Source organism: Dipodomys merriami, unplaced genomic scaffold (assembly GCF_024711535.1).
Source record: "Dipodomys merriami isolate MVZ:Mamm:240054 unplaced genomic scaffold, mDipMer1.0.p SCAF_123, whole genome shotgun sequence".
NCBI lineage: Eukaryota > Metazoa > Chordata > Mammalia > Rodentia > Heteromyidae > Dipodomys > Dipodomys merriami.
Window position 1 is genome coordinate 1,156,029 of NW_027202527.1, and position 26,950 is coordinate 1,182,978.

Here is a 26,950-nt window from a genome sequence, read left to right on the forward strand (position 1 = left end):
ACTTCTTTAACTTAGCCAACTGAATATAAAACAAAAAGCAGACTATTATCCCAACAGTTTAGTAATCTACAACAATTTCATTTTTCTTTGAAGTGATTTTTTAATTGTGAAAATAGTGTACAGAGGTGTTACAATTACATGAGCAAGATAATGAGTACATTTCTTATCAAGCATTGTAGTCTCCTCTTTTGTTTCCCCTTCCCATCCCTTCCCATCCTCCCCCTGCCTCCACATGCATTCCTCCCCACTCCTTCACCCTCCTCCACTCACCAGTTGGTTTTGGACATAACAACTTGTACATCTCAATGTTGCAATGGGTCTACCTGTATCCCTATTTAAATGATTTGTTTTTCCCCTTCCCCTCCACAAATTATACCAACATCAGGTACAGTGAAAGCAGGGGTTATACTGTGGGTGGGTGGCATACAAAGCAACAAAGAAATAATCTTATAAATGTGTTAGAAACAATCGCATGAAAGAAAAAAAAACATTTGAATACATATCTTAGTGTTCATTTCCCTAACATCACCTTGTCTGACCTTTTCTGCTTTACTTTGAGGTGATTTTTTTTGTCCAAAATTTTCTGGCTTTTCACTCTGCAATGCCACAAGTTAAAATCAACACACTTGACTCCAGGGAGGCTGAGAAATATGAAGCATGTAAAGTGTTCTCTTATCTTTCTGTTTATTTAACAAATGTCACCAAATTAATGTTTTTGTACTTTTTAAATATCTTATGTTAAATTTTCATTTGAATATTTGTATTAAAAATGAAATTCAAAGAAGACTTTGAAAATTGTTACACATACAAAAATTTATTCTCCACAATACCTTACCATCGGACTAAACACCATGGGAACATGTAGAGGTAGTAAGAAGCTATAAGAGGCTTCAAAACTCAATCTGTATTTATGGTGGGATGTCAAACTTGAAAATGAGTGTGAAGAAGTTGTGTGTGTGTGTGTGTGTGTGTGTGTAACACTACAAAATAAAAGCCTATTAGCACACGTAGACTGGAGTATCATGAACCAGAAGATTCTTCAGAATGTGCTTCTTAAAATCAGTTCTATTAGTTGCCCCATTTGGCAGTGTCCCTTTCTATTTTAAGAGATGTAAAAAATTTCCTCTTTTCTAAAAAGCTTAATGCCTCAAGACGAGCAAAGTGAATTAATTTCATATTTCATTTATAGTCAAGTTAGTGACTTAACATGGAGTGAACTCTTAGACAAAATGGAAAGACTGGCTGATATTTGAAAGCCAAACTTCACATCTGAACTCTGTGTGTGTGTATGAGTGTGTGTGTGTGTGTTTGTGTGTGTGTGAAGATGTGTGTGTGTTGGGCTTATCGTCTGTCTGTCTGTCTGCCTGCCTGCCCAAACTCAGGCCTTAGGTGCTGCCTCTGAGCTTCTTTTGCTCAAGGCAAATCTGAGCCCCTCCACTGCTTCCATCTTAAGCTTTAATAAAAGCCAGCCTGCATAGGAACTCTTCAAGCATTGTTTTCTAACAAACAAAAAGAAGGCTTAATCTGCCACTCTAGGAATTACTTCTCATTCATTTATTAAATGGAGTTATAATTCCTCCTCATGTCCCTTTCATTGCAAAACAGAAAGTATCTTTACCAGCTTCTCAGAACAGAAGGACCATGTCTGAGTTAATTTCCCAGAACAATTCAAGGCAGGAATAAAAGTTATTAGGGAAAACTTTCTACACAGTTCACTCGTTTTATCTCTCTACTTCACATGAACTCTACTCTTTTATATCAAGTTTACAGAAAGATCGCAGACATTTCTAGATATTCAAGCTCTATATTGTCGAATAGTTTTCACCCTAGACATAAGATTTGAGGAATACCCAAGAAAAACAGCTAAGTGGCCAAAAGTGTCACCAGGTACCATGCACTTCTGAGAGTCTTATAAAGCCTGACTACATGAGGTCTCATTTATAAAACACAATCTGAACACACAGAGCAAAAATCAAAATTACTTGGAAAGGTAGCTCTGCTGAAAAATAGAGAGACAGTACAAAGGAAATCTTATGCTCAGTAGTAGCATTCTTTTCCCACTGGACAAAATGAAAACTTTGGGCAAATACGGTCAATGTGTATTCAGCTTCACTAGTGTGCTCACACGGAAAGTCTCACAGTCCAAAAGGCTGAAGAAACTAAGACCAGGAAATGATTCCTTGTAAAGTTCAGTTAAGATCTGACACTATTTATATTACCAAAATCATCTCATCTCCAAGGAATGTGAAAATGTCTGCCCCAACCTGGTTAAGATGATTACTTTTTAGAGTGACTCATCTTGTTGAGATGAGGAAAGTTAGGTAAGTAAGCATGCATTAAAGCTTCAAAGACTAAAACTTCAGTAAAGAGAAGGATTGGCTACTTTCTACAAAGCAACTTGTTGATGATTTTTAATCTTTTTTCTTTTTGCTCATCTGTTAAAGAAAGAGAGTAAGATCCAGAACGCTCTACTGAATAAAGCCTACAGAGAACTCAGCTGTATTTGTACATCAACAGCTGCCTATGACCAAGGATGACTGCCTTTAAGAAAGTCTCTTGCTTCACAGCACAGGTTTATAAAGATCCGTGGACACACTGAGAGGACAAGCTCTCATCTGTATGGTGTCGCTGTATGTGCTGGTTCTTTTCAGAGGGTCTTCGAAATCCCTTCTTGCAGTACTCACAGCGGTGAGGGTAGTCTTTTGTATGAATGGAGATAACATGCCGTTTAAAGCCTGAGGCATCTGTGGTGCTGTACTCACAGTGCTCACACTGAAACACTTTCCGACCACTGTGTGTGTTCATGTGCTTTTCAAGCTCATCCTGTTGTTGAAATCCCTTTCGGCACCTCTTACATCTAAAGGGAGGATCCTTGGCGTGAACTGACAGAATGTGGCTACTTAGCAGAAATGGATCTGAAATCTTGAAATCACAATGTCTACACTGATGCATTTTTTCATCCGTGTGGACAGCGGCATGTTTCTTGAGTTCGGAAGGCCTGTGAAAACCTTTACCACACATGTCACACTTATGGGGGTACTCCTTGGTGTGAACTGAAATTATATGTCGTTTCAAATCACCTGAGCTTGAGCTCCTGTGGTCACAATACCAACACTGGTGTCTTTTGCTTCCTGGGTTGATAAAGCCATGTTGCCTTGCTTCTCTGGTATCTGGGGAAGTCAGAAGATAAATGTCACCCTTAAATGGCATCTCTTTGCTGGGCTTAGACTTTGGATGTGTTTTCAAGTTAGAAGAGTCCGCAGACTCATATTCCCAGGACAAGTGCTAATAGAGCTCCCTCCGCCCCATCTCCCTACTCCCCCCCCACCTCCACAACCCATAACCTCTCCAATGGATTCTCATGTGGATTCTGTGCTCTAATACGGGCCAAAACATTTTCTGCACCCTACACAATTGTGGGGAGAGTTCTTGCTAAAAGGTGATGACTCAATATCCCTTGTAAAACAGCTGTCTCGCATTCACAGAATTTACACCTAAGTACCTTTTGGTGGCACCTTTTCTTTACATATCACTTTATGATAAAACAAAAGTCTGAGAATGAGAAAAATATCATCCTATATGCCTGCAGAGGGACCACAGCTGTACTTGACGATTTGGTTCTTTGTCTATTGGAGATAATGGTCTCATGTATTTTCCTGCCCAGGCTGGCTTATCTTGACAATAATGAGTGAAATTTGAGTGCATGTGGCTCATGCTAGTAATCCCAGATACTCATGAGCCTGAGGATCTGAGGATTGAGGTTCCAATCCAGACAGGGCAGAGAAGTTCCTGAGACTCTTATCTCCAATTATACATATGAGAGAGCTGTAAGGGATGTGCCAGCTCACTTCATTCAGTGCTAGACCCAAATAAGAAAAAAATGCAAGGGGAAAAAGAAAGGAGAGCTAGCACCCTAGCCATGTACCTTAGCTCAGGGGTCGATGACCTAGAATAAAACAAACAAACAAGAAAAATCCTGTGAGTTGAAACTCACAGGACCCTAAAAACAATGACCAGACCCATAAGGTGGGTTGGGAATTTTGTTTCATCTCCACTAAAATCAGCTTACAGTTTTGATTCCTTTCCTTCATTCTGAACCACAATCAGATTTTTCCAAGGAACTCATTCATGACTCTCCCTGAATTCTAGAAACTCTATTTTCAAAAACAAAAGCTACTTGTAGCTCATCAATTTCTTCTAAAACCTCACCAACGTGTGGAGTGAAAACTACCCTTCCCTCACCCATTTGCTGTTGCTGGGAATCATCTCTCTTCCTTTTCCCTGGGTTTTGTTTAGCGAGTCGATCTTGGCCACCACACTCATCTGCATGCAAGAGGGTACCTGCTCCAGAAGTCTGGTTTTCAGGTCCATCAGAGATATCACCTAGTAAGTGAGTATTAAAAACATTTTTACAAAGTATTATGAGGCATAAAACAGTAGGGACTCTTAGCCCCAAACATGAAAACAAGTGCTGACACTCATGAGATATAGAAACTCCTTATTTCAGTCACTGTGTCTTTTTAAAATTCTTACTTTATTTTTAATGTGTACAGTAGCAACAGGGGATATGCCATAGGGGAAAGAACATACAAAGAAACAACAAAAACAACAGAAAGTAATAAAATCACATGGTACTTTTAAAACAGTAACAATTAAGACAGACCTCTTGTGTCCATATCTTGGGGTTCCTTTCACTTGGCACCAGCTTATATGGTCATTTGTACAAGGTTTCTGAGCTTTTCAGCTCTCTGATAAGATTATCCTCTATAGATACTAATTATTGCAAATAAGGGAAACCATGAGACCTAAATGTCCTTGGGACTGGTCAACTTCACTTAATACGATCTTTTCCAAGTCTTTCCATTTCCTAACAAAAGGGACAGTATGGTTCTTTCTGATGGAAGCCAGAATTCCATTGTATATATGTATAATATCTTCTTGATCTACTCTTCTACTGAGGGGCATCAGAAGTCAGATTGCTGGGTCACAGGGGAGCTCTATGTGTTTTGAGGAACCTCCATACCGCTTAGGGACTGTTTATGGACACATTCATATCGAGACCAGGAAACACCTTGCTTCCAAACCCAGCAATCTCCTAAAGAGGTGGTCAAGTCATGAGCCATGTACAAGCAAAATTATAAGCTAACACATTGAAAGTCTGTCCCTTTCTAACGTACCTGGAAACTCAGAGCAAAATGCATAGGGAAAAAGAAAACCCATCTGAGAATTCCTCACCTCTCCTTAAACCACCACAAATTCATTTCTCAGTGCTAAACTCTGAATAACACAGATGCCAGTTTTTTCATTATTCAAAGACTGAATTCTTCAACTACTATGTGACTTACCGTAAGCAACTGTCCATGAGACTGGCATCAGAGCTTTCATTTCATTGTCACCCACTTGCTGTTCATGTATAGCAGAAGATGCTAGAGCGGTAGCATATTCCTCTCCTTTAATCACATCGATATATCCTTCATCAGTAATTTCAACAAAACCTAAGTACAAAATTAAGTAGATGCACAAAAAGTTAGAGATATTAATTTCTGAGACTCTGCTGTAATTCATACTTTGATTTTTCATACAGAATCTTGCTAGCCCATGCTGGCTGAAATCCTCCTGACTCAGCTTCCCAAAGTGCTATGAATGAAGGTGTATACCATCGACCCCTTCCATAAACTTTCAAAGCACCAATGTCGCTGGGCACCGGTAGGCTCATATGTGTAACCCTAACAGCTCAGGAGGCTGAGATGTGAAGATCTGAGGTTCAAAGCCAGACTGGGAAGAAAAGCATGTGTCACTCTTTTCTGCAGTTAAACACCAAAACCTCAAGCTGAAAGAGACACTGTTGTTCAAGTGATAGACCTCCAGTCCTGAAAACACAAAGGTAAAGCACAGAATTCCACCACTGAATGTAAACCCCAAGGGGAAGAAAGGGAAAGACAGAAAGAAAATGAGACAGAGAGAAGGAAAAATGGAACAAAGGATGAAGGGAGGGAAAGAAGACAGAAAGAAAGGAAGGAAAGCGGGGAGGATAGAAGGAAAGGTGCAAGAAAACAAGGAATGAACACAGAAAGGAAGAAAGGAAGTAACAAAGGCTGAGAAGGAAAGAATAAAGGCAAAAAGAGGACAGAAAGACCGAGTTCATGAAAGGCAAGAAGGAAAGAATCAACAACCTAAGGATTTCTTGCTGACTTAAAAGACAAGGATGCCTTCTTTGAAAAAAGAGACCATAATAATGACTAAAACAGTGTCCCTTACTTCATTCAAATACTGCTTGCATTGAATACCCAGTGTAGGCTGGGTAGAGCATCTTACGTGTATAATCCAGCCACTAAAGGAGAGCTGCTTGGAAAAAACGCAGAGACAGCATCTCAACAGACATCCTGTGTGTGAGCCCCAGCTACTTACTCAGTAGACTATATTTAGGAGTAATACAATCTGAGACAACAACAATCTGGATGTGGGATTCCAGCTTCGCAACAGTCTACAGTTAGCAGCAATATAAGCTGAGGCTGTCCTTGGACAAAAATGTTAGTTCTGCCTGAAATATAATAATAAAATGGAGGCATAGACACATTCAGTTAGCAGAGTACCTTCATAGTAAACTTACTGTCCCAAATACAAAATCCTGAGTAGCTCTTAATCCCCACAACTTATGGACATGTTTCCCACCACATGCCTTCTGCTTACTTAAGACTTCTTCTTTTGCCTGCAGTCACTGACAGGCATACATGTTTCTATTCCCTGGAAGTAAAAATTCTTTTGCTCTGACACACTAGTTCCTCTCCAAAATTACTCTCAGGTGGCACTTTCTACCATGTCTGCATGGCCACCGGTCAGGAAACAAGACAAGAATTCATTAGAACCTTCATTTCAACACAGTCCTCTGTAATACTTTTACCATACATTTCAAGTACATCTTAAAAGATGTCTCCAAAGAAGATGTCAATTATTCTGGTCTAGGAAAGCTAAGGGTCGACCATTTAAGGAATCAAGATGAGTAATTTGGAACAGCATATAAACATGCTGAAGGTTTCCTCTTTACCTAAGTCATCCATTCCACTGTCAGATTTTAAAGTGGACATCTTCATGACTTCAGGGCAAGTGTCATCTACTTTACAAGAACTGACTTCTGGTTCCATGTCCATATTCGGTCTAATGGGACCACCATGATCCAAGTTGCATGCATCATTCACTACAGAGGTGGGAAATATATCAGAATCAACCAGCTGATATACATGAAGTAGTGCTATTTTCTTAGTCTTTTTGTCCAATACAATCTCTAATCTGACTCACAGAAAAGAAAATAATTTAAGAGATGTTTGAGAAAAAATTGTCCCAGCATACCACATAAGTCATATTTCTGGTATTGCTAAATTAGGTTACAGTAAACAAAAAACAAGACATATACTTTCTTTTCTTTACCCAAAGGTGCCCAGCCTGATCCTCCAATCTGAACCTCCTGAATACCTAGTATTATAGGCCTGATCCAACGGTGTTAGGCTGGGTATCCCCAATTCTTTTTCTAAATTTTTATTATTATTACTTTTTAATTGTGAAGATACTGTACAGAGGGGTTACAATTACATGGGCAAGATAATGAGTATATTTCTTTTTTTTTTAAATGTATTTTCTTTTTTTCTTTTTTTGTGAACATACTGTACAGAGGGGTTACAATTACATGGGCAAGATAATGAGTACATTTCTTATCAAGCATTGCAGCCTCCTCCTTTGTTTACCCTTCACATCCCTTCCCTGCCTCCCCCCACCCCCTCACCCAAACCTCCCCACCCCCCCCACCAAAGTAGTAAAGTTCGTTTTGGACATGACAACTTGTACTTCTCATTGTTGCAACGGGTCCACTGTATCCTTATTTAAACGACTTGTTTTTCCTCGTCTCCTCCACAAATTATACCGAAATCAAATACAGTGAAAGCAGGGGTTATATTGTGGGGGAGGGACACACTAAGCAACAAGGAAATAATCTTATAAATGGGTTAGAAACAAATGCATGAAAGAAAAAAAACATTTAAATACATATCTAAGGGTTCATTTTCCTAACATCTCATTATCTGACCTTTTCTGTTTGACTCATACATATATTAGATATTGCAAATAAGGGAAACCATGGGACCTATGTTTCTTTGGGCTTCTCTTACTTCACTTAATAGAATTTTTTCCAAGCCTTTCCATTTCCTAACAAATTGGGCAATGTCATTCTTTCTGATGGAGGCATAGAATTCCGTATCCCCAATTCTTAATCCTAGTTTTAAATAACTGCTTGTAAACAGGTGAGCTATGTTGTGGAATCTTGGAACTATTTTACAATCTTCTAATTAAAATTGGTTCATTGTTTGTAGCAATTGTAAAGCCAACATTATAAGCAAATCAGCAGTGAAAGTGAATCCTCTTGACTCTCTTTCCCTACGAAGAACCAAAACTGATAGGTAGGAATATACTGAAATCTTCCTTCCTACAAACATGAGGTGTAAAATGTAGCAATCAGACATGCAATAATTCCAAAGCCTTAGGCCCTATAACTGGTGATTTAGTTGTTGTAGTTGTTTTAGCAAATTTTTTATTGTGACTAAGTGATTACATGAATTCCACAGTATTGTGAGATAGTGATACTTAGTTAAAAGTCACAACCACATTCTAACTTTCATCAGGCAAATTGTCTTTATCATGGTCCATAGAGTTTATGAGTTCTATGAGCTTTGACAATACAGTTATATCTTCCACATCAGGTGATATGTAACATTTCTTTCCTTGTGCTTAGTATCAGCAGTTTCCACTTTCCTGCTCATTCCCTTCCCTCCCATTGATGCCATGAGTTGCTTAGTTTGTTTTGATCAATGACCTGTGAAGCTGATGGGTCCTTCTGATGGATTTTTTTCCATTTCGCTCTGTTTTTGTTTTCTCCATCTAGTATCCATCAGATGTGCACACATGTACCATATATGTGCTAAAACTCTTTACACTCAGGAATATAATTCCAAGTCCTATTATCCTTATGCTTTTTCTCCTTCCCTCCCTCCATTTTTTTTTTATTGTGAAAATACTGTACAGAGGGGTGACAATTACATGGGCAAGATAATGAGTACATTTCTTATCAAGCATTGTAGCCTCCTCCTTTGTTTCCCCTTCCCATTTCTTCCAATCCTCCTTCCCCCCTCCGCCCCCACAAAAGGTCTAAAGCTTGTTTTCCACTTAAGGACTTGTACATCTCATTATTGCAATGTATCCACCAGTATCCCTATTTAAATGATTTGTTTTTTCCCTTTCCCTTCACAAATTATACCAAATCTCAAATACAGTAAATGAAGGGGTTATACCATGGGGGAGGGACAAACAAAGCAACAAAGAAATAATCTTAATACTGTGTTAGAAACAATCACATGAAAGAAAAAAACATTAGAATACATATCTTAGGGTTCATTTCCCTAACATCAACTTATCTGACCTTTTCTGGTTGACTCATACATACATTAGTTATTGCAAATAAGGGAAAGCATGGGACCTAAGTTTCTTTAGGCCTGGCTTACTTCACTTATTATCCCTTCCTCCATTTGTTACTTCCTCTCTTACCCTCTCAGTTTTGTCCTCTCCTTCCTGCTCTCCTATTCAATGCCTCCTTCCCTTCCTACCTCGTCCCTTCACACGCTCCCTTCCTTAGTTGTGTTCCTGGAACTGAGGTTTCATTCTCTTGTGTAACTTTTTTCTTTTTTGGGGTCCGGTCGTGGGGCCTGAACTGTGGGCCTAGGCGCTGTCCCTCAGCTCTTCAGCTCAAGGCTAGCGCTCTACCGCTTGAGCCACAGCGCCACTTCCGGCTTTTTTCTTTTTGCTGATGTGGTGCTAAGGAATCAAACCCAGGGCCTCAGGCATGCAAGGCAAGCGCTCTACCACTGAGCCACCTTCCCAGCCCTCTTGTGTAACTTTTTAAAAATACAATTTCTTTTTTAATATTAAAGAGTTGTACGGGAAGATGAAGGGGTGGGTCACAGTTCCATAAGTCAGGTTATGAGTAAAATACTCTCTAGATAATGTGTCACCATCCGTTTTTCCTCCCAGATTTGTCCTGCCGTCCTTGCCCACAAGTTGCACATAGTACATTGTTTCTATAAGGTATATTGAATATCACATCTACATTTGTCCACCCTAACAGTACAACTAATCCACCAGGAAAAAAAGAATAAGAAACAACACCAACGAAATGAATTCCATTTGTGGCAATCGTTTTCATGAACAGTATTTAAGATGTACACTTTTGGATTCCTCAAGGAACAGTATCCTCTTTGGGTGTGTCTGCTGTGTCTATTCATGAGTAAACACAGAAGGCCCTGCAGAAGTTTTCATGCACCACTGTTGTTTAGGAGGCTTCGTTCACATCTGAGAGAAAACGTAACAGTTTGGACCAAGACCTTAAGCCACATCCCCACTTCCTGCTCTTTGGTGCTTAATTGGAGATAAGAGTCCCTTGAATTTGCTGGCCACAGTTGGCTTCAAACCAACATCCTCAGATCTCAGCTTCTTGAGCAATAAGGATCAGAGGCATGATCCACCAGAGCCTACTTGGCTTGCAAGCTACATTTTTAAACACAATTGGTCTCAGAATGAAAACATCTTTTAATGAAAGGAAACTGATATATTTCACAACCTAACGTATGAAAGGTAAATATTTTCTTACAAAAATGTTCGACAGCTAGCAAATCCCAGGCAGTAGTGCATGCCTATAATCCTCCTTTGTAGGAGATCTGAGATCTGAGGATGGGGTTTAAACCAGCCCCTGGAAAGAAAGTCTGTGAGACTCTGAATTCCAATACATTATCCAAAAGAGCCAGAAGTGGATCTGTGGCTCAACCCCAAGAGAGTTAGCCTTAAGCAAAATAACACAAAGACAGCAAAGGGAAACACTCTGGGATAGCACCTGTTCTGAGCGATCAACCTTCAGCACACACACACACACACACACACACACACACACACACACGCACACACACACACACACACACACGCACACACGCACACACGCACACACGCACACACACAAACACCTGTCCAGTCCCCTGGTGCCTTCCTCCTCCAACTCCCGCACTGGGCTGAAGGCAACAGTAAGGAGCTAGAGACTAAAAAGAAAAGGTAGGTCAAATTAAGAGTTAAGACAGCAGAAATTCAAGATAGACATACATCAGAAATGCAACAGAATTTCAGGATAAACATACTTCAGACAAGTTGAATAGAGATGAGAACACAAAACAAAGTTAATCTTGTGTGGCAAGCTGACTTTTTCTTATAACAAGAGTTCCAAAAATTATGTAGGTCAAAGAGTAAGACCTTCATGAAAGGATGAGTTGAATTTTGTGTATTTTAATTTCTTGTTTTTTAGGGTACCTGTCCTGAGAATGGGGCTCAGAACCTGGATACTATCCCTGAGAGTTTTTGCTCAGGGCTACTGCCATTTGACCCACAGCTCCACTCTAGGCTCTTTTCAGCAAGTCAGTGGAGAAAAGAGTCTCACCAGCATTCTTGCCCCGGCTGCCTTTGAAACACAATCCTTAGATCTCAGCCTCCTGAGTAGCTTAGATTAGGCAGGAGCCAACAGGGCCTAGATTCCTTAATCATGCTTAAGACAAGGTCTCACTATATAGCCGGGGTGCTTTCAAACGTAAGATACTCCCACTTCAGTCTTCTGAGGACCCCAATTACATGTGTGTAGCACTAGAGCTAGCTAAGATGGCTTTCCCCAGAAAGTCTTCCTGTACCTCTACCAATGCTAATACTTCCTAAAACTGTCTTTTGTGCTTACTTTCTTTTTCTTTTTCCTGTGTTGTTGTGTCTCTCCTGGGGATAGACTAAAAGACCTGAAAATGTCTTGGAGAGGATTTTGGCTCCAGCCTAACTCTCTATCTTTCCTGCCCAGAATGGCTTGGAATCAGAATCCTGAGATCTCAACATCCTGAGTAGCTTGCTTTGCAGTCAGGAGACACCTGTGAACTCAGGTGTTTCTCCATGTTTATCAGGTGTCAGGCTATCTTGAACTTAGTAACAGGCAATTTGTGTTTATAACTTTTGTCAATTTACAAGAGAAACTGTATTCCAGAAGGTTGCTGCACTTCCTAACCTATGCCCACAGGATCATTAGTATCAGATTTAAATGTTCTTTTACAACTAAAAAGGGCTAAACTTCAGTACAACTTCAGTGACATTCATGGACTGGGAACACTGAGAATGGCCTTTTATATTTCACATTTGTGAGAGAGATAACAACAAACTCCTACTTCCTAATATTGTAAAAATGCCATGTGTCTGTATATAAGAGGTTATTCTGTGTGTGCATGTGAGTGCATGTTTGTAAATGTGTGTGCCCACCTGTGTCAGTGTGTGTATACCAAAACAACTGGAAATACACATAATAGGATAAATTCTAAGGTTGGAGCAATGGCTTGGATTTCTAAAGATAACCGTACACATTCTTAGGGGGAATAGTTTTCTGGCTGGAGTCCAGAAGTGATGGAGGACATGGTATGGAAAATACAATACATGAGAAAACTCCTTTCACTGTTGCCTGAGGGAATCCTGTGCAAAGTACCAGGAGCAAAAATCTGAAAGGGAAAATCAATATGGTGGATAAGTGGAAAGCAAAGAAGGACTGAAAAAATCTTTATAGTCAGGAGAATCTAAAGGAAGCCACACAGAAACCCTGAGTTTGCCCTTATGGAAGAAATTCCAAAGGGAATCCAGTTATGTATCTCAGAATCCCGAGGTCAAGTACTACCAGTCTTGCTGGTAGGAACTGTGATAATACACTAATAGACACAAATAACACATCCAACTACGAACACTTTGATTGTGATAGCTACTAGGATGGAAGTGTATAACTGGGAAAATTAGAGAAGCCAGGTGACCAGAGTAAAAGACCAATGAATTAGCTATGAGAATCTGGCAGAATTACAAGGCCATCAATGAATCTTAAATTGGGACATTTCTTCTCTCAATAAAAAACTCCAAGTTTGATACATTAAAAGTAGGATCATGTAAGACACACTTATACCTATTGCAGGACAGAATGAGTTTGGTTCTTGTGGCTGCATCTCAAATCCATCTCCATCCATGACCTTTAATGTTGAGTCGTCACAGCACCTATGACAAGGCATAAAGTACAACCAACAATGAAACGTTAAAAGTATCATGATTTGGCTCAACCTGAGCCCATTTAATAAAGGGATTTCTGTGAGAGTTCCTTATACCTTAAGTTTAAGGTACCTTAATCTTGCTATCACCAATTCACAAAATGGTAACAATTCAAAATATCTAAGAAGTGTAAACACTTGTTGCATTTTTGGGTAGTCACTGGCCGCCTCCCTTTATAATGACCTTGTGATTACAGAAATAGGGAGGAACATGTAACTGTATGTCAGTCTCTTTCATTTGCTCTCTGGTCTAAAAGGGAACTCTTCTCCGCCATTAAAGAAGACAAGTTCATATGAGCAGAATAAAAACCCACTTTCATAACCTGTGTGAAACCCTAATCCCTCTCTTTCTCTCATTGTAGCTAAAATGCTAACAGAGGTATAGAAAAAGAGTAAAGTTATTCACTTTATATTTAGTTTCCAGTAGAAAAATTAAGTCTCAGGTATAGATAGATATGTACATAGACACATCAATACATAGATAGGTAGATACATAGATACCTACATTGATGTGCATTTCTTTCTTTCTTTCTTTCTTTCTTTTTTTTTGTCCATGGTTGAGTGCTGTTCCTGGGCTCTTCAGCTCAAGGGGAGAACTCCACTGCTTGAGCCACTGCACCACTTCCTGTTTTTGAGTGGCTTATTGGAGATAAGAGTCTCACAGCCTTTCCTGCCCAAGCTGGCTTTGAACTGTGATCCTCAGATCTCAGCCTCCTGAGTAGATAGGATTACAGGTGTGAGCCACTAGTGCCCGGCTATTAATATGCATTTCTATTCAGAAGACATGCTACCTGCCCAACAGTGGCACACAAGTTATCCTAGCTACTCAGGAGGCTCAGATCTGAACATCCTGCTTCACAGACAATATAAAGGAGAAAATCTTTGACATCTTACCTCCAATAAGCTATTCAGAAAAAGCTGTTGCTGTGGCTCAAGAGATAAGGTCTTATCTTTGAGTACAACAGGCTCAGGGACAGAGATCAGACCTAGTATATGAAAAGAGTTTATTTTTTTCAAAAAAGGTTATGTGGTCCTGATAAACACATACAAGTAAATAACACACTCAACTGTAATTTATATATAAACAATGGCTTTTCAACATCCCAGTTTTTCTCTATTCACTGGTAAGAAACATAGTTTAAGACAATCACGTTGCTTCAAATAACAAGACCACAGTCATCAACCCGAATGAAACAGAGAACCAATACTGGCTGCAAATCCATTATTGTTATTCCTGATTTTCAAAACTAGGTCTCACTACATATTTCTATTTCTTCTCTTAAAAATGTAAATGCAAGTAAGGTACGAGCTCCTGGCTCAAACATAATTCATTGAAAAGTTGAGATTACTAACTGGCATTATACTTTGAAGCCAGTCGGCGTAGAAACTGTTTGCAAGGATGCTTTCTCAATGAAGAGCCTGATAAAGTGCCAGGGTCCTGTTATCCTAGCTAGTAGGGAGCCTAAAAGTAATCCTTTTTCAGTCTCATGGACACCAGGCCCTGAGCTCAATCTCCAGGACTGGCACCCACACAATTAAATCCAAATTAATCTTCTCTAACCAACTAGATGAAACTGAATTAAGGGCATTTTCGGTTTATCTACAAAAGCCAATCCAATTAATGTAATAGAAATGCTAGTGCTTTGGATGAAGCGTGTGCTCTGCCATGCAGGTCAATAGAAAGTTTAAGGCCAAAGCAAAAGCTTGCTACATATGGAAGTAGACTCTCTCTAAAGACCAACACAAAGGCACACATGGAAACAAAAGTGCCATTGATATCCATAGCTGATGGTCACGTCTGTAATCTCTAGCTACTCAGGAGGATGAGATTGGAGGACTGTGGTTCAAACTAGTCCCCGAGACACTTATCTCCAAAAAAACACACAAAAAAACAGAAGTGAAGCTGTGGCTCAAGTGGTAGTGTTCTAACCTTCAGCTGAAGAGCTCAGTTACAGCGCCCAGGCACAGAGTTCAAGCCCCATGACAGACAAAAAAAAAAAAAATTCCATTGATATAACAAGATTTTCTTTTTAACTACTTATCCTGTGGCTGTTCAGGATTTGGCACACAAGTTCCTTTGACATACCAGCTTTTCTTTTTTAACTACTTATCCTTTAGGCTGCTCAGGATTTGGCACACAATTCCTTCCCTTTCCTTAAGTGACATCCTAGTTTTCCTCCCATGTATCTCAGGGCTACCTTATCCCTGACCTTTCACCTTTCTGATTTCCTCCCATATTGTTGCTTTTGTTTTTTTCCAACAGGAAGAACATGTCCAAACCCACAAACTAAGGGAGAGTCCTAATGTATAACACATTACAGTTTTCTTCACTCCCTGCCAGACTCGGTATCATCCCTTGCCAATTCCTCATGAACAATTTCTCTTCCTTTTACTTCTTTTTTAACATTACAGTTCATAATTTCCTGATGTCTGAAATCAATACAGTCCTTCAAGTGGATTTATTCCTTCAAGACACAACCACATCTGACTGGAAACCCTATAAACAAAAGTTGATTTTTATGTAGAAATCCTACAATTGTGTTGAGCAGAGGGTATCCCAACAATCTGTAGGCAGAATTCCTTTGATCATCCATAGAGGTTTGCTGCTCAGAAAATTTTACACAGATGTTAATATTCCAAAGACCCTGCACTATTAGGCTAAGCCTATCACCGGCTTACCTGCTATAAATACTAATTTTGCCTGGTAAGAGGGTGCTAAGTACATCACTACTCCAACAAGAGGTGTGTTTGCTTCCTTTCCACTTTGGAAAGGTTCTTTGGTACTCAGCCTTCTGAGATTCACTTGTACTTTAATCATTTGTGACCAACCAATGAAAAAGATGAAAGAGCTCCAGCACATAGGAAAGAAATCGGCCAATGCTACATGCTGTAGACGATCTGGCAAAGACAGCAACTATTTTTAAAGCCTGAAGTCTGGGTCTGTGAAGAGTCACTGAATGCTTTCCTTTCCTAACACATACTGGGGCACAGGAGAGGTGAACATACCTCTCATATGAGCAGTTACTAATATGAGCAACCCCATCTCCTCTTTTCATAGGAAGCAACAGTGCATTTGATGCCCTACTTTCCCCTTCCCCCATTATCGTCAGAACAAAAGAAATAGGGATGCAACCTATCAGCAGAACATATGTTCTCCATGTATGAGGGCCCTGGATAAAATTCCCAGCTCAAGAACCGTGGTGGAGGAACTGGAAGTGTTTTCATTTTGTATTTCAGAGCACCTTAAACCTCTTCTGGTAATGTTTTAGCAGGGGCCCACTACTGCTAACTTCCTCTAATTATTCAATGACACCACTCTTATCAGTGAAACATATGGCAGATGTATCTACAAGAAGGGAGAAAGAATATGCTGGTAACATTGGACTGAAATACCCACAACAATACAGCCAGCACAAGCGTCTCAAGACAGATGATACAAGGAGTCCAAGTCTATATGCAAATGTAGAAGAAGACCAAGTGATCACACGGGTCACCAGATGGTTGCCCTGAACACACTATCTATTTGACCCTCAGTCTGTTTCTCTCTGTCTCTCCATATCAGTCTACCTCTCAGCCTTCACTGCACCTTGAGCTTGACTAAGACTTGCAAAATTAAGACCATAAACCGCCTGTGAAGAGCTCATTTGGAAGTTTTAATTAAGGAACAGAATCTAGGAAATACATGGGGAAAAACATGAATGTTAATTAGACTTTGAGAAAAACTGTTAAATAGCCCATGTACTACCTTTTTTACTACACATACTACTTTCCCAGCCTACCTTATCTTGTCTCATGTTCTCCACATTTCCACAGCTTAAAATAAGGCTGCAAAGGAAAGCCAAAGGCTTAAGAGCACCTTCAACAAGGCACTACCTTTCAAAGTGACACATTTACTCAGTCAGGGATGTAAAAAGACAACTCAGAGCTTTTCTTTGTGTACCCTGTTTTAAAATCTCCTATATCTTGATACTCAGATACCTTGACTTAAAATTTCCTATGTCTAGATACTAAGGATCACAGTTCAAAGCCTGGCTGTCCATGTATGAAAATCTACAGTACATTCTTGGCTCCAAGTAAATAACCAAAGCAGGAAGTGGAGCTGTGGTTCAAGTAGTAGAGTGCTAGTCTGGAGAGAAAAATGTAAAGGAAGGACAGTGCTCAGGTCCTGAGTTCCAGCTCCCAAATCCCAGAATTCAAGCGTCCCAAACAGAATAGAAACAGCACCAGTGCCAGCACTCCATCTACTCCACCCAAACTAATGAAAATGTAAACAACAACAAAAATAAACGAAAAACCAAAACAAGTGGAAATGCTTAGCACACTTATGATCACTGAATTTCATCTAGGGCTCTCCCCTGGTCTACTCATCATTAGAGAACTATTTTACAAAATGACAAAAATGAGATCATATTTCACAAAAGAAAATTGTATGAATATCAACTAGACAAGTACAATTGAGTCTGTGGCAACCATCATATAATCTCAGTTCCTCTGGAGACACTAGCGAGAGAACCAATAGTAAGAAGGCTCATGTCCCACAGCCAGTGTGACCAAACTTCAAAAGCATATTCCATAGGCAAAAAACAAGGGTAGGGATAGAAAGTTTGAAAAAAAATAAGAAAAACAGAACAAAACAAAAAAGTATATTCCTCACGCAGTACAGTATTTCTAAAGCAAGCTTTGGTTACTCTTACTATATGGATACATGCATACAAAAAAAGCAATTTTAAAAGATACTTTTTTTTCTTTCAGTCGGGGAACTTGAACTCTGGGCTTGAGCACTGTCCCTCCGTTTTTCAGCTCAAGGCTAGCACTCTACCACTTGACCTACAGAGCCACTTCTGGTTTTCTGATGGTTTATTGGAGATAAGAGTTTCATGGAGTTTCTTGCCCAGGCTGGCTTTGAACCATGATCCTTAGATCTCAGCCTCCTGAGTAACTAGGATTACAGGCGTGAGTCTCCGGCACCTGGCTTCTACTCAATGCTGCTCAATTATTTTGCAAAAGTACTATACTGAGATTTTGTACTACTGCAGTGTAAAAATCATGTCAAATCATAATCTAGCACAATTCAAATTTTTATTTAGGTATTAATTCAGAATAATGCTTACCTTGTTATATCTGAGTCTATACCTGGTTTGTTTTTAAAACATCTATACATGTGTTGGCCTAGGAGAGCTGCTAGTTAAGGTATGGTACTTTGGAGAGTGAGAGAGAGGCGAGATTATGGTTCAAAGCCAGTCTGGCAACTCCTGGTCTCCACAGAGACCAGGGGACACACTGAGACATGCCTGTAAAGCAAGTCACCAGGAGGAGAACTAGAGTCAGAGCCTAGCCCAGTCAAAAAGGGAAGGCTCTGTTTCAAAAATAACTAAAGCAGTTCAAGGGCCTGTAATCCTAGCTATTGAGGAGGCTGAGATGTGACCAGCACATTTTAAACCACACTGAGCAGGAGAGCCTTTGGGACTCTTAACTCCAATGAATCATCACCAAAAAAGCTGAAAGTGGGAGTTGCCACCAGAGCCAGCCCTATAAACCAGTTTTATGCAAGCCAGTGGATATGAACCTATGAGGGGCACACAGAGATGCAGTTATCTTGCTGAAAAGACATTTTTGACCATGCAATATCAGAGAAACACTACTCATTCGAACCGTTGTTGAAAGAGGTCTACAACTGTCGGCAAAGTTCAAACTTTGAAACTGTACTCACAACAGATGACATCATTTCCACTTTGATAATACATTTATTTATTGATGTGTTATTTAGTTATGTAATTAGATAGCTGGCTAGCTAGTCAGTTAACATAGACCCTTCCCCACTGTTAGGCTCTTGTGATCCTTTGGCTTCAACTTCCCAAGCAGCTGGATCAACTGAGTTCCCAGGCATCCAGCGCATTTCCTAAAACACCTGAGAACACTGTGCAAACCTCCTTACAGGAGAGGTGAGGATAAGTGGAAAGAAACACTAAGACAGAAACCCCTCACCAATCGATTCCTGACAAATAGCACATCTGTAGTCCTAGCTACTCAGGAAGCTGAGAGCCAGCATGACCAGGAAAGTTCCTGACATTCTTATCACAAATTAATCACTCAGAAAGCTAGAAGTGGTGCTGTGGCTCTAAGTGGTAGAGTGCTAGCCTTGGGAAAAACAGCTCAAGGACTCAACCCAAATCCTACTTCAAGCCCCAGGACTGCTCTCCCAAACCCCCGACCACAATACAAGAGAGAGAGAGAGAGAGAGACAGAGAGAGAGAGAGAGAGAGACAGAGAGAGAGAGAGAGAGAGAGAGAGAGAGAGAGAGAAGAAAAAAAGGAAATACCCAGCTTCTTTACAACTTATTTATTATACTCAGCATCTCAAACTTCTAATACAAAAGTAACAAAAGTAACAAAAGTTAACAAAAGTAACACCAATAATGAAGAGCACTGGGAACCTTAATTCTTACCTACTTTGCCTTCCAGTTCTTTGTCCCCTCCTCTCTAGCACATTGATAGCTACTTCTCAAATTCCCAAAAAGTCAAATACAATATGTTTACCTGAATTATCTGAATGGAAAGGGATCAACAAAGGAAACAAAGGAAAAACAAAGGAGACAAAGGAAAAAAGCTAAACCAATGCCCAGTGATACTCACAAGACACTATGTTGGAAACGCACTGTAAAACTTAACTGAGTTGGGAAGGATGGAAAGTGGGAGACTAATGAGGTATGGGGTAATGGGTACGACAAGAAAGGGAGTGGTTGCCTTTCATTTGTAACTCTAAATCCTCTGTACACCACCTTGAAGATAAAAGGAAATTGACAAAATTGACAAATTGACAAGTCCCATTCCCAGAACACAAGCTGTGAATATATATATAAAGATATACATTAATGTAGAAAGTATATATATATATATATATATATATATATGTATATATATGCATACATACATACATAAAAAAGAAAGGAAGAAAAAAAGAAAGGACGCAAGTCAATCAGTCAGTCATATACGAACAATTTTGGGGCTCAACTATGACTTTATCTAGGCTCTTACCAACCCTAGACAAGAAATTCAGGAAAACATCCAGCTTCTTCGGCTTGTATTACTTTTCAGGGTAATCTAACGTATCCTCAGTTCAAGATGCTCTTACCTCACGTAACTAGGATCACAATCCTGTGCCATCAGACCCAGTTTACATGTCATCTTGCTAGCCTAACCTTTTGCCCTCCCAGGCTTCAAAGTCATCCCGTTATGCAGGTATCATTACAAGCATAAGCCACCATACTCAGCCCTCAAAACACTAAGTTTTAAACAAGGACAGGGACTGTCTTTCTAAAATGTGTGTAAATTGTATGGCTGAGCAAACGGCTGTGCATACTTCCGGAGATATGTACAGTTTCGTGGCTCTCATGCCCAGGAACTGTAAATTTAAAACTAATATTTAGTCGCGATTACTCATTTTTAGAGTTAGAATATATATAGTTCTTTTATATCTTCGACTTTGTATTTTATAAAATACTCTGTAATGTGGCATTTTTACTTAGAGTTTGACTTTTATTCCCCTCATGGCGTTTTGTAAAGTATCATCCTCCTATGTTAAATCTTGTGAATCATTCTAATTATCCTTTCCAAATTATTTTATCAACTATCTGCCTCACTTTTATAGCTTTAAATAAATAATTAGTTTATGCAAAAAATAAACTGTGTGTAAGTTATAAAATAACACATCCTTTGGCCAAAAGCGACTACTACCAAAATATGTATACCTCTGGTTTTCCAGTTCATCACCGACTACCCTTCTAAACACACAAAATAAAAACAGTAAAAAAAAATAAAAGAACTACTCATATAAACATGGACACATATAAACTCATCACATGATTTCCTGCTAAAGATAATCTCACCTGATTCTTTCTTATGCTTGAGGCTAATTTACTCTTCATCAGCCACAACTAACCGATGTCCTGAAACACCTCATGTTGATGTAATGTGCAGGATATCATTCTATCTTCTCTGTAGGACTTCAGCTCTCCCAATACAAATCAGCTACTTCTATAATCCACAAAAACAATGGCCTAAGCATTTTATTTCACAAGGCAGCCAACAAAGCCTGTACAAATGGCCGCCTCTCTGTTTTCACTCACTCCTTTCAAAACCTCATCCTGATGTAGTAAACATGGAGAACTGCTGAAACATTGCTGCTGTGATCAGTTGCAGTCCCGAAAAGGTGTGGAAAACTTGGCTTTTATACCATAAGATTGTTGGAAACACATGCTCTCCATGTTCAGGAACTCCAGTAACTGGACAGTCACAGGAGGTGCTTCAAGATTTCAATAACTGAAGAATAATGAAAGGGTTATTGCCATTTGGTAAGTTCTTTCACCAGGCAGGGTTTTTGTGAGGACAGTGTAGGCTACACAAGTTTAGGAGCTACTCTGTAAATACCTGTGTCTTCATAATTAACCTAAGGACAGGGCAGACATCCTAAATCTTCTCTCTAGTCAGCCACCATAACACCCTTGCTATTAAGCGCATTGTTCTACTCAGCAAGATAGGAAAAATCAGAGCAACCAACCATGAGAGAAGAGGCACCATTTCTTGATAACGATTAGTAGTGGCAGCCCACATTGACTCCCCTGGTATATTTCTCTGCCTTGAAACTTCTGCAGTGAACAAGAGCTTCTAGTCCAATGTCACACATACCTCAGCAATGCTGCTCACAACTGCACCCTCATGAACTTTCTAGTCTAAGCATCTCAGATTGTCTCAACTGGAGCCATCCTGTAAATATCTGCAACTTTCCGAGTTTTTAACTTACAGATGGATTACCAAAAATTTACATGTATGCTTGATTCCAGTCTTCATGAAAAGGAGAACCAAAACAAAATCCCTCAAGAAAACTTCCACACCACACGCCCACTGTGACTCGGCAACCGTCAGTGCCCCCTGCTGCTTCCCATGGACCAGGCTACAAAGCACACAACCCACAACTATAGCTCACGGAAGGGGTACAAAGACAGGTCTACACCATTTGTCATTTGCTGTGATATACCAAACCAGTTCCTACTTATCAATGGTACATACCAACGAGTACAGCAATATGAGATGTGTGAGCCACCTACAAGTGTCCACCAGTGATGCAGTGACAGGAGGGACCAACCAGAGGCATCAATCAGAACACCAACTCTTCAAGAGAGCAATCGCTCAAAATTCATGTCTGATGAATCATGGCCAGATTCTTATTCCTATATTTCCAACGGATAAGGTATCATCACACAATTTTACAAGCTAAAATGTCACTTGTGACTATGGTATCTCGGATTCTATAACCTGAGACACTAAAAGAAAAAAAGTATGAAAGCCACATGTCATTAGCTGTATGTGACAGAGCAAGAGTTCACACGCACCCTCACAGCTTCCTATGGTCAAAAATTCTCATTATTTTCTGAGTGGAAAACCTCAAAGCGTATTATCATATAATTTTTTTTCATGCCATATAGCTATTTGGCTTATCTATTAATTAAAAAGATATCCAAGCACGATTTCATCTCCCAGAGCCAGGCTGTCCCACTGATTAGCAGTAATTAAAGTGTCCAACTCATCTGAGCAGCAGTGGTGTCCTGGCCACGGTGCCCCCTGTCTCATGCCCACAGCCCCTGAGTGCAGCTGCTGAGGAACTGCTGGCTCTACCAACACGGACTTGTGGCACTGCTATGCTCATGCCTGGGAATCTCTCTAAAAGCCAAGGTGTAACTCCATGAGCACTGGAAGCTGGGGGTGAAGAGCAGAGGATGGTGGACCCTGCTCACCCCCTCCTCCAGCCAAAATGGGACCCCAAGGACCTGCCAGCATCTACACAATATGTTAGTCTGAGCTCAACAGATCAATTATTTCTGACTTTGTTTGGTCAGTAATCTGACAACTCTAAAAGTTAATTCCCATGTTTCTTTAACAGGCATTTGAAGCGTATTAGCACCGCATGTTTCTATGTATTTAAATAATGACAATTGATACATCAGGTATGGTTTCCATGGCAGGATAAATCACACTTAGCAATATATGATTTCATTAGAAGATTATTTTTTACTTTCATTTGAAGGAACTGCCAGTTTCTACTTTCCAAATTGTGTTCTAAACCATTTCCCATTAGACATGATTAGCACTTATTTACATACTTCTTACAAGAATGGAAAAATCTGGATGATCTAATACTTTCCATTTTCTTTATTGCAGCAAAGAGGCAGAAACAGTTCCACACACCAGTATAAGAAAAAAAAAAAAAAAAAGAACACCTCAACACATTAAAATACCTACTTTTTCATAATGCTGTGCATGTAAGCTAAAATCCCCAGCGGCCAGCTTTCTGAGCCGTATACTGCCCCACAGAAGACCCTAGTCAGCTCTCCTTACACCTTCCACAGTGCATCGACTATGGTTCTCTCACTGCTCAGCAACCAGTAAGACCAAAGTCCTCTGAGAGAAGAACGTTTTTATTTTGCTCTCGTCCCCCAACCCCCACCACTAGAGGACAAACACCCCCATAAGCATGTAAGGTCTCCAGTATGCACTAGTAACACTTAGCATTTCTTCAGAGGAAAAAACGTACAGCCAACTTCCAAACCCACTGTCATGCCAAGGATATTGAAAGGAAAAAGGGACAGGAAAACGACAGGGAAAAATAAAAGGGAAACAAAAAGATAAATCATCGTTCATTCAAGAAGTGAAAAACTTTCTCCCGATACATGACAATATAACCTCCAGACCTTTTCATTGTCCTAATTTACACTAGTCTTCCACTGGACACACTAGGAAGCAGTTTTTTCGCATCGAATTTGAGTTTGCATTTTCAGACAGTGGGGGCAATACTGGCTGAAATCGGCACCGCCTCAACTTAAGGGCTCATATGAGTGTACTCGAGCAAAAATTGAATTTCCTGGGGTCTCACTGCAGCCACCCAGGGGACAAACCATGTGAGAAAGCGCCAGGCAGCAACGGGCAGCACCAAGCAGCACTAGGCAGCACCAGGCAGCACCAGGCACCACTAGGCAGCACCAGGAAATGAAGCTGAAGTGCAGAGAAAGACAGCCCAGCAAAGAAGGCGCACAGGCAGAGAGGGCAGGGCCGGCTCACTGCGCGTGCGGCCTCCCACTCTCTTGCTGTACATCCTCCTCACCCACCAGAGAGAAATCTTTCTCTCCAGAGGCCGCCTTCAGAATGGTGCTCCCCCTCTCCTGCAATCCCTGGTCGTTTCCTGGAGAAGGTAGGCTTACAGACACTCCAGCATCTTTTCCCCCACAGGGAGTTAGTCCACCACTGCCGATGTTTACACAGTGAAAAATGTGTGCGGCGCGGCTGCGGCCTTCGTCGCAGGCCTGGACCTTTGGCCTTTGCCCGTCTCCTTTCGCCCCCACTTTGGATCACTTGTCGGTCCACTAGGGCCGCTTCGGCTGCCTCGCACCGCTGGGCCACCCAGCCACCACCTCCACCCGCTTCCTCCCAAGAGCGCGCCATGGCCACCACTCCCTGCAGCCGACTCCCACTGCGGCCTACTCCCACTGTGGCCTTCCCCGGCCTGCTCGGCATCGCAAGCTGCGTCTTCAGGGCCTACTGAGGCTCTGGAGCAGCGTCGCCCAGCCCGACGCAGGGGAGGGACCATGGGGGGCGCCGCCCAGACCACCGCACTGACACTAGGGCCCAAGGACACAGAGGCGTCCAGGACTCACCGGACTACACCGGCTGAGCAAGGGTCGGAGATGGCGCGGATAACACGGGAAGGCCTTGCCCAGGTGGCACTGAGCCAGGCTGTGGCTGGTGGGGCAGGGGAGGAACGAAGGGGTCCGAGCTCCCCAGCACAGGACAACCGTTACCAAGTACGTCACTTACTTACGTCATCACCAGACAGACACACCCGGGAACAGGCGGAAGGGCACATAGGCGCCTCCTGCCGGCTCCTGGAGGACCTCTTGGAGGACCCCTTGGTGATTGACAACAGGGGACCCGCTGGTCACGTGAGGCGGGGTCTCCTAGGGGCGGGTCACAAGGTTCTCTTTGCCTCCACAGCCACCACTGACCTGCGCCCAGACGCCTGCCCTGCCCCAAAGCTGCAGCAAGGCCCTCCTTCAAGCAAGCCCCCTTGGAGAAGTTAGCAGTCCAGGCCATGGCCTGACCTAATCTTCACCTCCAGTCCTACCTGGCAGGCCTGCAGACCACCTCAACGAAACCTTTGAATGGAAAGGGAAGCCGGAGAGGAGGTCCCAGTGCAACACTAAACCGTTTGCTCACAACCTTATTAAGGCAGTCGGCAATCTGAGATTCTGACTTGAAATGTGGAAAGACAGTGCATTCTAACGATGGCATCCGCACATTTTCCATATTCGTCGATACACGAAAAGGAACAGGATTACATGTGAACCTCCGTCAGCATCATGGGATATGAATCCTGGATGATTACAAACCAACTACACATACTCATACCTACGCTGGATTCCACAGGATCGACCAGCTCTCAAATCCTATAGTTCTGGTTTGCATTGCATTCTGTTCATTGATGTATTTAGTTATTTGCCACAATGCGCTTACTTACTCGTTTACTGCTTCATTCGTTTCAACACATGATCTGCCTAGGAAGCTTTACTACACCAAACTTAGGATCTTCCATCCTTCCTCTCGAGGTCTTCTCAGAGATGGGCTCACAGGCCTTCATTCCCTTAAAATTGGACAGACAGAGTGAGAGAGAAAGAGAGAGAGACACAGACAGACAGACAGACAGACAGAAATACACGCAGAAGGAGAGAGTTCGCTTGCCCTTTGAAATGGAGATCTGCAGGTGTGACTCCTGTGGCAGAGGTCTTAGCATCAGCAAGAGACCAGGCACAGCTGTCACCCGAAGTTTCAGGCCCCAGTGCTGGCACACATGTGGAGACAAAAGGTACCTAAAGGAAAACACCCAGTAAGTAGATGTGAAATCTTTAAATGGCCCATGTTTAGTTTTGCTTTTTAAATTTTCTATCATACTTCACTAGTGTATCGCTTGTACTCTCATCTAAGTACAAAAACCAACCAACACATAGGAGGCACATGCTTGTCATCCAAGCTACTCAGGAGGCTGAGATCTGAGGATTGAGGTTGAAAGCCACCCTGGGCAGAAAAGTTGGTGAGACTCCTATCTTCAATAAACCACGCAAAATATCGGAATTGGCTTTGTGGCTCAAGTGGTAGAGTACTAGCCATGAGGTGAAGAGCTGAGGGACAGTGTCCAGGCCCAGAGTTCAAGCCCCAGGAACCCACAAAAGAAAAAAAAAAGAAAAAAGGCAAAAAGAACCAACAAAACATAAACACCACTTAAGAGAGTAAAACATCTTACAGACGAAACCCGAAGCTCTGCAGAAGTCATTGGAAATGTTCTACATGGTTACTTACCTTTCAAAGCTTCAGTGTTTTCTGACAACTGAGTGAAGTTGGTATTTTGTTGTTCTGTTCGGATCTGTTCTGTTCTTTGCTTTTGTTTTGTTTTTAATGTGAAGTGATAATATGTTTGTGTTTATACTAAGACCTCACTAGCATATCACCTAACCAGTATCCTTCATGGGAGATTAGCACCCTTTTCCAAGTAAAAACTACAACTCCTTTACCTGTATTAAAGACATACTCCACCTTGCCTGCTATATTGTGGAGGCATACATTGTATACATTCAGTACGCAGCACTGAAATGCTTCCCCCCTAACCCCTGTAATGCTTCACTACAAACCAAAGAGCAAGCCAGGCATGGTAGTACACTT

General features: G+C 41.2%; 1 protein-coding gene across 1 annotated transcript; it reads right to left on the bottom strand.

Moving 5' to 3' along the window:
- Positions 1-956: 956 nt before the first annotated feature.
- LOC138823792 (zinc finger X-chromosomal protein-like) lies at positions 957-25,543 on the bottom strand. Its single transcript, XM_070017350.1, has 8 exons — positions 25,362-25,543; positions 25,059-25,122; positions 24,895-25,013; positions 13,052-13,140; positions 7,046-7,195; positions 5,346-5,495; positions 4,243-4,383; positions 957-3,170 (listed from the first exon to the last, which is right to left on the bottom strand). The coding sequence occupies exons 1-8, from the start codon at positions 25,541-25,543 to the stop codon at positions 2,575-2,577; spliced, it is 1,491 nt and encodes a 496-aa protein (XP_069873451.1). The 3' UTR covers positions 957-2,574.
- Between the last annotated feature and the right edge of the window lie 1,407 nt (positions 25,544-26,950).

What these genes read in the sequence shown, in the direction of transcription:
- LOC138823792 (XM_070017350.1), bottom strand. Translation starts at nt 25,543, where the DNA reads ATGGAAAATGTGCGGATGCCATCGTTAGAATGCACTGTCTTTCCACAT. An exon ending in GTGGTCTGCAGGCCTGCCAG is followed by an intron (nt 25,123 to 25,361) that starts GTAGGACTGGAG and finishes GAGGTCCTCCAG; the next exon opens with GAGCCGGCAGGAGGCGCCTA. An exon ending in CAGTGGAATGGATGACTTAG is followed by an intron (nt 5,496 to 7,045) that starts GTAAAGAGGAAA and finishes TTTTGTACTTAG; the next exon opens with GTTTTGTTGAAATTACTGAT.